Raw genomic sequence first — 15,650 nt, forward strand, 5'->3', positions numbered from 1 at the left:
GATACGTTATCTAAGCTACGGAGAGTACCACACACACACACGGATAATCTTGTACAACCGTAGTTATGAGGACAACACCAGACACGTTATCTAAGCTATGGAGAGTAACACACACACGGATAATCTGGTACAACCGTAGTTACGAGGACCGCACCAGACACGTTATCTAAGCTATGGAGAGTAACACGCACACGGATAATCTGGTACAACCGTAGTTACGAGGACCGCACCAGACACGTTATCTAAGCTATGGAGAGTAACACGCACACGGATAATCTGGTACAACCGTAGTTACGAGGACCGCACCAGACACGTTATCTAAGCTACGGAGAGTACCACACACCCATAATCTTGTACAACCGTAGTTATGAGGACCACACCAGATACGTTATCTTAGCTACGGAGAGTACCACACACACGGATAATCTTGTACAACCGTAGTTATGAGGACAACACCAGACACGTTATCTAAGCTATGGAGAGTAACGCGCACATGGATAATCTTGTACAACCGTAGGTCCGCACCAAATGCGTTATCTAAGCTACGGGGATTACCACACACACAAATACAAATGCAAATACTTTTGCGAAAACATATATGATGCACTCTTACACGGTGTAATCTATGCAAACGGAGTTATTTTTAACAATCCCTACTGTGAATGGGGATGGTCTATTTTGCTGTCAATAAGGGCTAACGCCCTAAACAACACTTTCCTCTTCGATAAGCCTTTTGTTTCTTTTTCATGTTTATGTTTACTCAATAGAGATAAATAAAGAGCTCGAGCTACCAGTGATGATTCCCTTCACATTTCTTCCGTTTTCCTTTGGGTAGTGTGTAGGTAGCAATGCAATTTTTTTAGTGTAGGTAGCAATGCAAAATCGAGTTATTATTTTGTGATTGCCGTCTCAGAATTTTTACGAGCTTAAAGAAGGCTAATCACGCCACCATTTTATACTCCTACTTAATGCCGAATTACACAAAACATCCGTTTCCATCAGCTAGTTCAAGCGAGTAACCAAAATATTTTCAATCAAATATCGTCAATAACGTATCAGACTTCATTCGTGGATTGTTATGTTGAAGTTTTTTTTGCAAATAAACCACTGTATTAAACAATAACAAAGGAGTGGTTGATCGATATTATTTAAAAGCGTTGTTTAGACTTCTTTGCCAAAACGGAAAACGATAGTACCCTAAGATTCAATCCCCGTTTTGTGCGGCCAAGAAAATGACCATCAATTTTCAAAGTTCTGTAGGAAAACTAAATCTCAATCAAATTCAATTTCCTTTTCATAATTTGAAAGCTTATCAATGTTTCTTTCTGCTAGTGAAAGGTGGTTATACGGACTTTAATTTAAAGTTTCGGAAACACCCAGTCACTATTAGGCTGTAAAAACATTGATCCTCGATTTCTACGTTTTATATTTTTTCATAATTTCTGAGATACCTCCTTATTATATAATCTGAAGATTAGTTGACAGGTCTTTCAAATTTTCGTTAAAGTAAATAAGTATTAATAAAAGAATCGATAAATACATCATTGAGATACAGAAGGAATAATGCACGCTCATTCGACGGGACTCCTGTGGTATATATCATTTGTAGTGTTACCTTGGCAGCAGTTTATCTGAAGACAGTTTGAGTTGGAGAACTGTTTTCGAGACGAGCCGTGGTTGCACGATCCTTCATCATCGAAAATCATCCACCATCCGAAGTTAAACATCCATTTTTACCTTCTAAATACTTTGTATAAAGATTTTGGAGCACATCCGGAAGGTAAGTTTAAATGATAATGATAATCGTGATTTGTTTTATTAACTAATCCTCAACCTTGTATTCTCCCGTACTCGGCCCTCGCTCGAGCCGAACAAAATTTATTCATTTCTTCAGTGAGTGCGTAGCTCCGTAAAGACAAGCATAAAATAAAGTGGCTCTATATATAACATAACCTACTCATCAATCTTTCTTGAAACAAAACGGAAAATAAGCGATGTTTGGATAGGTTTTGAAGCGATAATTTTTTTATAGCCGCTACGCAGGCTATAAATTTTTGAAGTTTGTTGTTTGTACATGCGCGCAATACTTATGAGTACTTAATGACACCTTTTAAAATAAGCGCGAAAAATCCAAATTAAAATTTGAACCGTTTTTTTTTTAATTGCCTTTCAAATCTAAACGGGCTTTCATTACACATTTCTGACGATTTTAGGTTTTATTCTCAATATTTATGCTTTGTTTACTGCATCTTTATTTTGTCTTAGTTAAACTAATTGACAGTCATATGGCACATTTGTTTTCTTCAGCCCAAACATGACTATGTGAACACCTAGTTCATTAGTTCCTGTTAACACCTCGGGGGTCATCTTTAGCAAATCTGGCAACCAATATGAATATTGTGGTATTTTTGTCCATTTTGGCCTAAAAGTTTACCTTTTCACTTTTGCAATATTACTTCCGGTTGGATACACTAAGCAGCTAAGCTCTAAGCAGTGGGGAGAATGCCAGTTTGGGAAGGAGGGAAAAAATGGATTAACATTGGCCATCAAAACATTCGACTCCAGGCCACTCTGGCATTTCATTCGCAGTAAACCAATAGTTCAAAATGGCAGCTTGGTAGCAGAACGTCGTACACTTTCGGTTTTTCCAGTTTACCAAACAGTTTTCAAAGCTTCAAAGTATTGCAAGGATTAGATAGAATATTATGTAAGCTCAGGGTGAATCACATGCAAGATTTCCTCTGTGTAGCTATCATGATTTGGTCGATTTAATCAATAACCGTGCATTATTGCGAACCTCTGAAATCAAGTCAGAGGAACTGTTTGACAAAAAAATGTGTATATTTATCTATGATAACTCTACAAATTCAAGAGAAAACAACAAGACTTATCTGCGGACACTAATCAATGAACAGCACAGAGGAACAGCTTACTGCTTCTTTGTTAAAATTTAATGTCATCTCTAATAAGTCTTTAATTGTCATGGGATTATGAAATGGTTAAATGGTTTCCTGTTCACACTGTTTCCTTTTAAGGAGATACAGGTACAGTTTTATTAAAAGAGAAGCCATAACTGCAAAGATTTCCTTCTGAATTGGGGTGAATTCTCACTAGAAATTGCCATTTCTCGGCATCTTTCCGTTCACCGTTCACCATTACACTGATAGTTGGTGCACAGCTTGCGATTTCTGCTGAATATCTTCATGACTTTTTGGCATTTTCACAAGGACAATGAACCATTATATTACTTCCTTTCTTCCTGAACTGGCATACCACACTTTTAAGGAGCCCATGTCTCATAACCCACAATGCTTAATGGGTTATCAAATAGATAAGCTAATATTAAAACAGTTCAAGTTAAGAAAGCTGTTAGTGTTTTTATGACTGTATATAATGTTAATATGAATAAACATTTACATGGCTTTTAAACAAATTGACCACAATATTTGTATTCTATGCCAGAATATTTGTTAAAGAGGATAATGAAATTTGTTTGATAGGGTGTTACAGAACCTTTAAGGTACTCATACCTATTTTCAGACGGTACCTATTATTGGACAGTTGCAAAAAAAAATCATAAAAATCTCACTTCACAGGAGAACAAGCTGAAAACTGACTCGTCAAGTTGAAGAACTGACATTTAGAGAACAATGTTTTCCAAAGCTTTTTACAAGACCTGGTGTTTATTACAGCTGGTTTTGATTGTTTGGTTTGATTGACTACGCACCATTATCAAACAAAGAAAGGGATTTTGGATTTTTGGAGGTCGCACAACAACGAATTTGGCTATAATTCCCAAAACAAGAAATAATCTTTACTCATGCACCTCATGGCGAGTTTAAAAACCTTCCATTTTGTTGTTGATGTCTCAGGATGCTATTTGGCCTCTGTATTCCTGATTTGTTTGGACAGTACCTTACCCTTGCAACCCGATGTATTATCAGACAGTCTAACATTTGCTGAATTATTCAACATAAATTTGAGCTGTCAGACATTTACAAACATGACTTTTAAAAACTAAATTCGTCAACAATTATTGTCTGTGGTATTTTAGTTACAGTTAAAATACTTGCATTTTTTTTTTGTATTACTCTCACAAAGAAGTCTGATATTAGGTAAGAGCTTTCGATAATATGGTCAGTAAAACACTTCTTGCGATCGTTTTCTAAATTTCCTTGCCATCAATTTTTGTGGTCTATAATGGGTATAGTACCTACTTCTCTCAAATAACAAATTAGAAATGTTCTCCATAGCATTATCATTGCAGCAAATCAGCAACAATTTATATTGAAATCCAGCCCTAAACCAGAAGTTATAAGTCATCCCAATCCAATTTTAGGGCACATCAAGCTCTGCTCATACTTAAAACAGCATAAATGTGGATTTTTGTCCAATCCAAAACATCCAAATATTTTATACAAGTTATGCAAACACTCATATTTATTTCAAAGTTGAACCCTCCATTTGTTTATAGAGTGCACATTTTTTCTATTTTTATAGGGAACAAAGTGACTTTAAGCTGGCCTTCCAAATGTAAAAGTTTCTCCTTTATGTTTACTTTTAGCCTCTTGTTCTTCAAACTTGTGACAAGCTCATTGTTTTGGTCTTACATCTTATGTATACAGGGCTTCTGGAATTACGCGCTTGTGCGGAAGCGCGTAATTTGGCTTTTTCCGCGTAATCCACAAATTTCCACATAATCCCACATAATTTGCATAAATTTTGAAAGACAAAACATTTAATTGCACAGCTGATGGGTTCTTACCTCTATTTCTCGTAAAAAAAGAGAGATATTCTTTGTAAGAGTGCGATGTTTCGAACGGAATTTCGAAAACAAATAAAATGACTAGGTGCTCTTTTGCTAAACTGCGAAGGCCTAGGACTAATAATAAAATACCTTTTTTTATAGGCTGGTAGCGGAGCCAATGAAAACTTGCCTATTTTCACACAAAAAAATCACCTTTTCAAGTTATTTCGTGCTTTCCTTCGGTACAAAATGTAGTTTGGGCGTAACAGTTGATATTCCGTGTAATGTAGCGGATAATTTAGTAAAGAATCCCGCGTAATTTTGAGGGGTTTTTTTGCGTAATTCCAGAAGCTCTGTGTATGGAGAATGATGATTTCCATGATGTTTACATTCTTTTTGTTCATGATTGTTGTGCATCACATCCAAAGACAAAAATTGACATTTGTTTCTAATTCTATTTTAAATTGCTTCTCATACCATTCACTGCAAAAGTCGTACTGTAGCTTTCCCCAAAAAAATGACATCCAGTTTTTTTTATTCATTGAAATAGAAGTATTGCAGAGATAACATAAAAATCAACCTTTCTTTTTGAAAAAAAAATATGATATAAGTAGGATAGATATTCTCAATTTTTATTTTTTACATAAAAGATGCATGTATCTAAAAGATGAATTTTAATGATTCTTCACATTTATGTGAAGCTTTTTTCCTAAATTAAACTTAAATATGTCAACGTTGTGGACATTAAGTAATGTCCACAATAATGTGTCCTCATGCAGAAACAAGTGAGAAATCTGGAATTTTTTTCACTCCAAGGCACAAGCCCCTTTTTCAGTGAGCCCTGTGAAATGGGCGTGAACCCAAATTCTCAATATTTTATCATTTTCATAAGGCTCAATGGTTTGGAAGGCTCAATGTAATTTGAAAAAATCTTGATATTGCATATCTCATGTGGAATTGCCCAGTCTACCTGCAATAGTTGTATCACCTGTCTGTTGTTTTGCATGTTCTTTTTTACTGTATATAACCTCTACAAAAAGGCACTTAATCAATAACTGTTACTTTTATTATTTTTTTCCTTTTCAGGTTAAATAATCACTTCTACTGCCCTGCCTGGTGTGTGGTGGATAAGAGGCTCAACTCAGTTTGATTAGCATTGGTCACCTGTACAGCAGATATGGGGTTCAACTACAGTGATTATAAGGATTAGCCCAGTTTGAATAGCATTGGTCTTATGTACAGTGAATATATGGATTAGCCCAGTTTGAATAGCATTGGTCTTATGTACAATGGATTAGGCGCTCAGCTCAGTTTGCTTAGCATTAGTCTGGTGTGCGGTGCATAATTCCATTTTGATTATTATTGGATAAGGGGCCATGCACAGTTAAATTAGGATTGGTCTGGTTTACAGTGGAAAAGGTGCTTAGCTCAGTCTTGTGTACAATAGGGGGTTTAGTTCAGTATGCTTAGCATCAGTCTGGTGTGTGGTTGATAAGGGACCTAGTCAGTTTGATTATTATTGTTCCCATATACTAGCTCAGTTTGATTAGCATTTGTCTGGTGTGTGATGGATAACTGGCTGAGTTCAATTTGACGTAAAGTGCACTTGTAGCTCAGTTTGATTAGCATTGGCCCCTTGTGTGTTGGCTAGGGGCTAAGCTCAGTTGAATTAGGATTGTCTTGTGTACAAGGGGCTTAGCTCAGTTTGATGATATAACTGGAGGCATCAGTCTGATGATAACTGGCTTAAGTCCAATTTGATGGAAAAGGTGCTTGGCTCAGTCTTATGTACAGTTGATATGGGCTGGTTCAGTTTGATAAGCACCAGAATCTGGTGTGTGTTGGACATCAGTATCTGGTGTGTTGTGCATTTCAATTCTGTACAGTGAATAAGGGAGTCAGCTCAGTTTGCTTAGCATTGGCCTTTATACAGTGCTGAGGGGCTTAGCTCATTTTTATTAGAGCTGATCGTATAAACAGTGGGTAAGAGCTTAACTTGTTTTGATTATTATTAGTCTGATGATGAACAGTGGATAGGGGCTTAATTCTAAACACTAGGTTCTGGTGGGGCATAGTTCAGATGAGTTAGTGTTGGTCTAGTTTACAGTGGATAAGCGCTTAATTCAGTGTCATTAACATTTGCATAGCATCAGTATAGTGTGTGGTGTATAAGGGGCTTAAACTCAGTTTGAATAGCATCAGTATGGTGTGTAGTGAATAAGGGCCTTAAGCTCAGTTTGGATAGCATCAGTATGGTGTGTAGTGTATAAGGGGCTAAAGCTCAGTTGGAATAGCATCAGTATGGTGTGTGGTGAATAAGGGGCTTAAACTCAGTTGGAATAGCATCAGTATGGTGTGTAGTGAATGAGGGGCTTAAGCTCAGATTGAATAGCATCAGTATGGTGTGTAGTGAATAAGTAAGCCCAGTTTGATTAAGCACCAGTATAGTGTGTGGTGTATAAGGGGCTTAAGCTCAGTTAGAATAACATCAGTATGGTGTGTGGTGTATAAGGGGCTTAAGCTCAGTTTGAATAGCATCAGTATGGTGTGTGGTGTATAAGGGGCTTAAGCTCAGTTGGAATAGCATCAGTATGATGTGTAGTGTATAAGGGGCTTAAGCTCAGTTGGAATAGCATCAGTATAGTGTGTGGTGTATAAGGGGCTTAAGCTCAGTTTGAATAGCATCAGTATAGTGTGTGGTGAATAAGGGCCTTAAGCTCAGTTTGAATAGCATCTAGTATGGTGTGTGGTGTATAAGGGGCTTAAGCTCAGTTTGAATAGCATCAGTATAGTGTGTAGTGATTAAGGGGCTTAAGCTCAGTTTGAATAGCATCAGTATAGTGTGTGGTGTATAAGGGGCTTAGACTCAGTTTGAATAGCACCAGTATGGTGTGTGGTGTATAAGGGGCTTAAGCTCAGTTGGAATAGCATCAGTATAGTGTGTGGTGAATAAGGGGCTTAAACTCAGTTTGAATAGCATCAGTATGGTGTGTAGTGAATAAGGGGCTTAAGCTCAGTTTGAATAGCATCAGTATGGTGTGTAGTGAATAAGTAAGCCCAGTTTGATTAAGCACCAGTATAGTGTGTAGTGAATAATGGGCTTAAGCTCAGTTGGAATAGCATCAGTATGGTGTGTAGTGAATAAGGGGCTTAAGCTCAGTTTGAATAGCACTAGTATAGTGTGTAGTGAATAAGGGGCTTAAGCTCAGTTTGGATAGCATCCGTATGGTGTGTAGTGAATAACGGGCTTTTGCTCAGTTTGAATAGCATCAGTATGGTGTGTAGTGAATAAGGGGCTTAAGCTCAGTTTGGATAGCATCAGTATGGTGTGTAGTGAATAAGTAAGCTCAGTTTGAATAGCATCAGTATGGTGTGTAGTGAATAAGTAAGCTCAGTTTGAATAGCATCAGTATAGTGTGTAGTGAATAAGGGGCTTAAGCTCAGTTGGAATAGCATCAGTATGGTGTGTAGTGAATAAGTAAGCCCAGTTTGATTAAGCACCAGTATAGTGTGTGGTGTATAAGGGGCTTAAGCTCAGTTAGAATAACATCAGTATGGTGTGTGGTGTATAAGGGGCTTAAGCTCAGTTGGAATAGCATCAGTATGATGTGTAGTGAATAAGGGGCTTAAGCTCAGTTTGAATAGCATCAGTATAGTGTGTGGTGTATAAGGGGCTTAAGCTCAGTTTGAATAGCATCAGTATAGTGTGTGGTGTATAAGGGGCTTAAGCTCAGTTTGAATAGCATCAGTATAGTGTGTGGTGAATAAGGGCCTTAAGCTCAGTTTGAATAGCATCTAGTATGGTGTGTGGTGTATAAGGGGCTAAAGCTCAGTTGGAATAGCATCAGTATAGTGTGTGGTGAATAAGGGGCTTAAGCTCAGTTGGAATAGCATCAGTATAGTGTGTGGTGTATAAGGGGCTTAAGCTCAGTTTGAATAGCATCAGTATAGTGTGTGGTGAATAAGGGCCTTAAGCTCAGTTTGAATAGCATCTAGTATGGTGTGTGGTGTATAAGGGGCTAAAGCTCAGTTGGAATAGCATCAGTATAGTGTGTGGTGAATAAGGGGCTTAAGCTCAGTTGGAATAGCATCAGTATAGTGTGTGGTGAATAAGGGGCTTAAACTCAGTTTGAATAGCATCAGTATGGTGTGTAGTGAATAAGGGGCTTAAGCTCAGTTTGAATAGCATCAGTATGGTGTGTAGTGAATAAGTAAGCCCAGTTTGATTAAGCACCAGTATAGTGTGTAGTGAATAATGGGCTTAAGCTCAGTTGGAATAGCATCAGTATGGTGTGTAGTGAATAAGGGGCTTAAGCTCAGTTTGAATAGCACTAGTATAGTGTGTAGTGAATAAGGGGCTTAAGCTCAGTTTGGATAGCATCCGTATGGTGTGTAGTGAATAACGGGCTTAAGCTCAGTTTGAATAGCATCAGTATGGTGTGTAGTGAATAAGGGGCTTAAGCTCAGTTTGGATAGCATCAGTATGGTGTGTAGTGAATAAGTAAGCTCAGTTTGAATAGCATCAGTATGGTGTGTAGTGAATAAGTAAGCTCAGTTTGAATAGCATCAGTATAGTGTGTAGTGAATAAGGGGCTTAAGCTCAGTTGGAATAGCATCAGTATGGTGTGTAGTGAATAAGGGGCTTAAGCTCAGTTTGGATAGCATCCGTATGGTGTGTAGTGAATAACGGCTTAAGCTCGGTTTGAATAGCATCAGTATGGTGTGTAGTGAATAAGTAAGCCCAGTTTGATTAAGCACCAGTATAGTGTGTGGTGAATAATGGGCTTAAGCTCAGTTAGAATAACATCAGTATGGTGTGTGGTGAATAAGGGGCTTAAGCTCAGTTTGAATAGCATCAGTATGGTGTGTAGTGAATAAGGGGCTTAAAATCAGTTTGAATAGCATCAGTATGGTGTGTAGTGAATAAGGGGCTTAAGCTCAGTTGGAATAGCATCAGTATGGTGTGTAGTGAATAAGGGGCTTAAGCTCAGTTTGAATAGCACTAGTATAGTGTGTAGTGAATAAGGGGCTTAAAAGCTCAGTTTGGATAGCATCCGTATGGTGTGTAGTGAATAACGGGCTTAAGCTCAGTTTGAATAGCATCAGTATGGTGTGTAGTGAATAAGGGGCTTAAGCTCAGTTTGGATAGCATCAGTATGGTGTGTAGTGAATAAGTAAGCTCAGTTTGAATAGCATCAGTATAGTGTGTAGTGAATAAGTAAGCTCAGTTTGAATAGCATCAGTATAGTGTGTAGTGAATAAGGGGCTTAAGCTCAGTTTGAATAGCATCAGTGGTGTGTAGTGAATAAGGGGCTTAAGCTCAGTTTGGATAGCATCAGTATGGTGTGTAGTGAATAAGTAAGCTCAGTTTGAATAGCATCAGTATGGTGTATGGTGAATAAGGGGCTTAAGCTCAGTTTGAATAGCATCAGTATAGTGTGTAGTGAATAAGGGGCTCAAGCTCAGTTGGAATAGCATCAGTATGGTGTGTAGTGAATAAGTAAGCTCAGTTTGAATAGCATCAGTATAGTGTGTAGTGAATAAGGGGCTTAAGCTCAGTTGGAATAGCATCAGTATGGTGTGTAGTGAATAAGTAAGCTCAGTTTGAATAGCATCAGTATAGTGTGTAGTGAATAAGGGGCTTAAGCTCAGTTAGAATAACATCAGTATGGTGTGTAGTGAATAAGTAAGCCCAGTTTGATTAAGCACCAGTATAGTGTGTGGTGTATAAGGGGCTTAAGCTCAGTTAGAATAACATCAGTCTTGTGTATGGTGGATAAGAGGCTTTGCTCGGTTTCATTCGTGTTCATTCGTGTAAATGCATTAGATAAGGTGCTTAGTTCAGTTTGATTAATATTTGTTTGATGTAGAGTTGATAAGTGAATTAGACTATCATTGGTCTGGTGTACAGTGGATAAGGTGTTAAGTTCAGTTTGGTTATTATTGTTCTGATAACTCAGTTTGATTATCATTGGTTTGTTGTAGAGCAGATGGGGCTTACCTCATATTGGTTTACAGTGGATACGGGGCTTAGCTCAGTTTGATTATCATTTGCCTGGTGTGCTGTGTTGAGGGCCCTGGCTCAGATGAGTCAGTGTTGGTCTTGTGTACAGTGTTTGAGGGGCTTAACTCACTTTGATTGGCATCAGTCTGGTGTGTGATGGATAAGTGGTAAAGTTTAATTTGATGTACAGAGGTTAAGGTACTTTTAGTTTGATTAGCATTTGTCTGTGGTCTGGTGTGCTGTGGTGAGGGCTTAGCTTAAATGAGCTAGTGCTGGTCTTGTGTTGCATCAGTCTGGTGTGCAATGGATAAAGTGCTAAGCTCAGTTGAATTAGAGTTGGTCTTGTGTACAGTGAATATAAGGCTTAGTTCAGTTTGATTAGTATTGGTCTGTGTATATTGGATAAAGGAAATGGCCCAGTTTGATAAGCATCAGTATGTGCAGTGGATAAGGGGCGTAGTTCAGTTTGCTTAGTGTCAGTTTGGTGTGCAGTGGATTTTAAGGGGGTTTAGTTCAGTTTGCTTAGCACCAGTTTTGTGTGTGGTGGATAAGGGGCTTAGTTCAGTTTGCTTAGTGTTATTTTGGTGTGCGGTGGATAAGGGGCTTAGCTCAGTTTGCTTAGCACCAGTTTGATGTGCGGTGGATAAGGGGCTTGGCTCAGTTTGCTTAGCGTCATTTTGGTGTGCGGTGAGTAATGGGCTATGCTCAGTTTAAGAAGCATTGGCTGCTTGTGCAGTGCTGAGGAGCTTAGAGCAGTTTTGTTGGAGCCGGTCATATAAACAGCGGATAGGCGGGCTTAATTCAGTTTGTTTATTATTTGTCTGAACAACAGTAGACAAGGGGCTTAGCTCTGTTGAATTAGCGTTGGTCATTTGTACAGTGGATAAGGGGCCCTAGCTAAGTCTTGTGTATAGTGGATAAGGGGTTTAGTTTGATTAGCATGCGATATATATTTGTTCAGTTTGTACGGTGGATAAGGGCCTTAGCTCAGTTGAGTTAGTTTAGCTCTCGTGTACTGTGGATAACAGACTGAGCTTTGTTTGATTAGCATCAGTTTGGTGTGTGGTGGATAAGTTGCTTAGTTCAGTTTGATTATTATTGGCTTGTTTTCAAGTAAATAAGCCGCTTTGTACAGTTTGATTATAATTTGTTTGTCGTACAGTGGATAAGTGGCACAGCTCAGTCTGAATTTAATTGGTCAGGTGTCGAGGGGATATGGGTCTTTTCTTTGAGTAGTTTTAGTCTAATATACAAGGGGCTTAAATCAGTTTGATTATTATTGGATAAGGGGCTCAGCTCTGTTGAATAAGGGTTTCATGTACAATGGATAAGAGGCATAGCTAAGTTTGATTAGCATCAGTCTTCTGTACTGTGAAGGAGGGGCTTTGCTTTGTTTCATTAGCGTGTCTAAATGCGCTAGATAAGGTGCTTACTTCAGTTTGATGATCATTGGTCTGATGTACAGTAGATAGGGGCCTCAGCTCAGTTTGATTATCATTTATGTGGTGTAGAGTGGATATGGGGCGGATATTTTGGTTGGTGTTAGTCAAATAAACGTTTTATAAGGGGCTTAGCTCAGTTTGATTAGCATTGGCCTCATGTGCAGTGCTGAAGGGCTTTCCTCATTTTGATTAATCTTGTCTAATATAAAGTTGATAAGGGGCTTAGCTCAGATTTGATTAGCATGGATGTAATGTACAGAGCATAAGGAGCTTAGCTTAAAATAATGTATTCAATAACGATTTTGGAATTGTTACAATAACCCTGTCAAGCAAATGATACAGTGAATGTTGGAAAATTCGCGACCGGAAAATTCGCGAACACTAAAAAAATTCGCGGTCAGGTCTTGGACCCCAAGGTTTTTTTTTGGCCCCCAAATACTACTAATTTACCAAAATAACTACAAAATTCCCGCTGAAGGTTTAAATCGCGGATTTAAACCTTGGAACCCAAGACCCGCGAATTTTCCAATATTTACTGTAATTTCTTGTCGTTGTCAAAAGAAGATGAAAATGAGAAGATAATACGCTGAGGTATATTTTACGGGTTTGTGGAAACCTCTCTATTGATTACTGTAAGAAAAGTGTGATAGAATTGATTTATTTGTTGCAATTCTAATAAACGAACAAAACAACTATATAGTGTCATTTAATTCCCTACTTGCATTTGATTAAAATATAACAAGTTTTTTCACCGACGTTGCTACGACATGTTTTTTCACCGACATTAGGAAGACCACTGAAAAAAGTGTGTGTGGGGCTAAAAAAAAAGAAGAGTGTAAACTAGAAGAAACAACTTTTTTGTAATTGTTATTCCTTGATAATATGTGAGATAGCCTCAAAACCTAAGATTCCTAGAGTATGGCTGAAAAAAGCAATAAAAAGTAAAAAGCTAACGGAAGGTGGTTTAGAAGGACCAAAATCATGCACACTTACAAATCATGCCCAGGGTGGTTTACGAGGACCACTTTAAAAAGCCTCTAGGATATCATTGCACGACGTTTTACGGTGTTCTAGACAAAAAGCGTTACGAGGACCGGAGGTCGGTCCTCGTAAATACGGTGGTCCTCTGAACGTTGGTGTTTATCCAAATACCGGTCCTCCTAAACACGGTTCGGCGCACGCACACACACACACACACACACACACACACACACACACACACACACACACACACACACACACACACACACACACACACGCACACACACACACAAATAGATCACTACAATCACATACAATATTCGACACACACACAAATAGATGTGCCCGCTAACAGACCATTTGATGGACTTCCAAGTGATACTTTATCTTTTGGAGCAAAAAGGTTTGGAGCTAGAACATTGAAAAAACCTGATAAACTTTTTTCGGGAGTGCGTAAATAGCAGTGTTTCCGAGAAAAAAATGTTTCATGAGTTTTCCGTAAGCCACTCAACAATCAGTCATTTAAAAAAAGATGCAAGCCAGCTTGAGAATCCCATCTGAATCATTTTGGTGCTTTTGATCATCCGCCTGACTTATTGACAGAATATTATATTACCAAAATGGCCCAGGTAAAACTAAAAACTTTGAGCGCAAAATAAGTTGAGTACACCATGGTCTCTTGGTACAAATACTATAGGAAAGTTCACAAGCATCTATATCTCTGAGATCTGTAACACGACCTCCAACTTAGTCCAAATCTTGTCGCATCCGCATGTGAATGGCCATCGCCTCCGTGTTGAAACTCGTCGTTTGAGTCACCATTCATGTTGCCACAGAGTCCGCGAATGCTGTTTGAGTTCTTGAAAGCATTCACTTTGATATTCATTCACCAGTCCAACCTTATGACCTCGACCTTCGTGCCAGAAGGGAGAAGTACCTACAAAAAGGTCAAAATAAAGTTTCTTACGTAAACGCCTAGGAGCACGCAAGCACAATTTTCATCATAAAGTAGACGGGGGTGTCGTCCTATTTTTTAGGGTATAACATTCTACTAGGTACTAAACCGTAGGTGTTTAAAGATCCTTCCTATTCTGCTATCCCCTGAAGATTCTCAGCCTAGATGAAAATACGCGAAAGTCGTCAGAAAAACGGTGTGCTTGATACCAATGGATAAAATAAGTACAGCGGTAACTATGGTTAACACAGGAAACCCGGTAAGATCGCCAGAACACAGGACACCCAGTAAAAACGGGGAGAGTGTGTGGGGAGTTGGGTGGGGAGGGGGGTCGCTAGCTTCAACACAGGGAACCAAGTTAGTACGTCAGGGGCAATGGTTAACACAGGAAAACCGTAAGGAACACTGGGGGAAAGAGTAGACACAGGAAACCCGGTAAGAAGGCCGGGGGGCTAAGGTCAACACAGGAATCCTGGGAAGACGGCCAGGGGGCTAAGGTCAAACACAGGAAACCCGGTAAGGAGGCCGGGGGGCTAAGGTCAAACACAGGAAACCCGGTAAGAAGGCCGGGGGGCTAAGGTCAACACAGGAATCCTGGTAAGACGGCCGGGGGGGTAAGGTCAACACAGAAATCCTGGTAAGACGTAGACACAGGAAAACCAGTAAGAAGGCCGGGGGGCTAAGGTCAACACAAAAATCCTGGTAAGAAGGCCGGGCGGCTAAGGTCAAACACAGTAAACAAGGTAAGGAGGCCGGGGGGCTAAGGTCAAACACAGGAAACCAGGTAAGAAGGCCGGGGGGCTAGGGTCAAACACAGGAAACCCGGTAAGAAAGCCGGGGGCTAAGGTCAAACACATTAAACCCGGTAAGAAGGCCGGGGGGCTAAGGTCAAACACAGGAAACCCGTTAAGGAGGCCGGGGGGCTAAGGTCAACACAGGAATCCTGGTGAGAAGGCCTGGGGGCTAGGGTCAAACACTAAGAAGGCCGGGGGGCTAAGGTCAAAAACAGGTAACCCGGTAAGAAGGCCTGGGGGGCTAAGGTCAACACAGGAAACCCGGTAAAAAGGCCTGGGGGCTAAGGTCAAACACAGGAAACCCGATAAGAATGCCGGGGGGCTAAGGTCAAAAACAGGAAACCCGGTAAGAAGGCCGGGGGGCTAAGGTCAACACAGGAATCCTGGTAAGAAGGCCGGGGGCTAAGGTCAAACACAGTAAACAAGGTAAGGAGGCCGGGGAGCTAAGGTCAAACACAGGAAACCCGGTAAGAAGGCCGGGGGGCTAGGGTCAAACACAGGAAACCCGGTAAGAAGGCCGGGGAGCTAAGGTCAAACACATTAAACCTGGTAAGAAGGCCGGGGGGCTAAGGTCAAACACAGGAAACCCGGTAAGGAGGCCGGGGGGCTAAGGTCAACACAGGAATCCTGGTAAGAAGGCCTAGGGGCTAAGGTCAAACACAGGAAACCCGGTAAGGAGGCCGGGGGGGGGGAGTAAGGTCAAACACAGATGAAAACCCGGTAAGGA

General features: G+C 39.8%; 2 protein-coding genes and 1 long non-coding RNA gene across 4 annotated transcripts in view; 1 reads left to right on the forward strand and 2 right to left on the reverse strand.

Moving 5' to 3' along the window:
- The window catches only part of LOC125559778 (von Willebrand factor D and EGF domain-containing protein-like), a 63,911-nt gene extending 49,848 nt beyond the window's left edge, over nucleotides 1-14,063 (reverse strand). Inside the window, exon 1 of the mRNA XM_048721458.1 lies at nucleotides 13,915-14,063. Within this exon, the coding sequence (XP_048577415.1) occupies nucleotides 13,915-14,060 (146 nt within the window). The 5' untranslated portion in view covers nucleotides 14,061-14,063. The remainder of the gene's footprint in view (nucleotides 1-13,914) is intronic.
- LOC116611981 lies at nucleotides 1,247-6,010 on the forward strand. The gene is made up of 2 exons (XR_007306412.1): nucleotides 1,247-1,780; nucleotides 5,834-6,010. It is a non-coding gene; the product is annotated as an uncharacterized LOC116611981 (long non-coding RNA).
- LOC116608514 (von Willebrand factor D and EGF domain-containing protein-like) overlaps nucleotides 12,836-15,650 on the reverse strand; it is a 28,040-nt gene continuing 25,225 nt past the window's right edge. For both annotated transcript variants that reach the window (XM_048721335.1, XM_048721334.1), the window contains one exon: nucleotides 12,836-14,111. In XM_048721335.1, the coding sequence (XP_048577292.1) occupies nucleotides 14,061-14,111 (51 nt within the window). In that variant the 3' untranslated portion in view covers nucleotides 12,836-14,060. The remainder of the gene's footprint in view (nucleotides 14,112-15,650) is intronic.

Source organism: Nematostella vectensis, chromosome 14 (genome assembly GCF_932526225.1).
Source record: "Nematostella vectensis chromosome 14, jaNemVect1.1, whole genome shotgun sequence".
NCBI classification, from domain to species: domain Eukaryota; kingdom Metazoa; phylum Cnidaria; class Anthozoa; order Actiniaria; family Edwardsiidae; genus Nematostella; species Nematostella vectensis.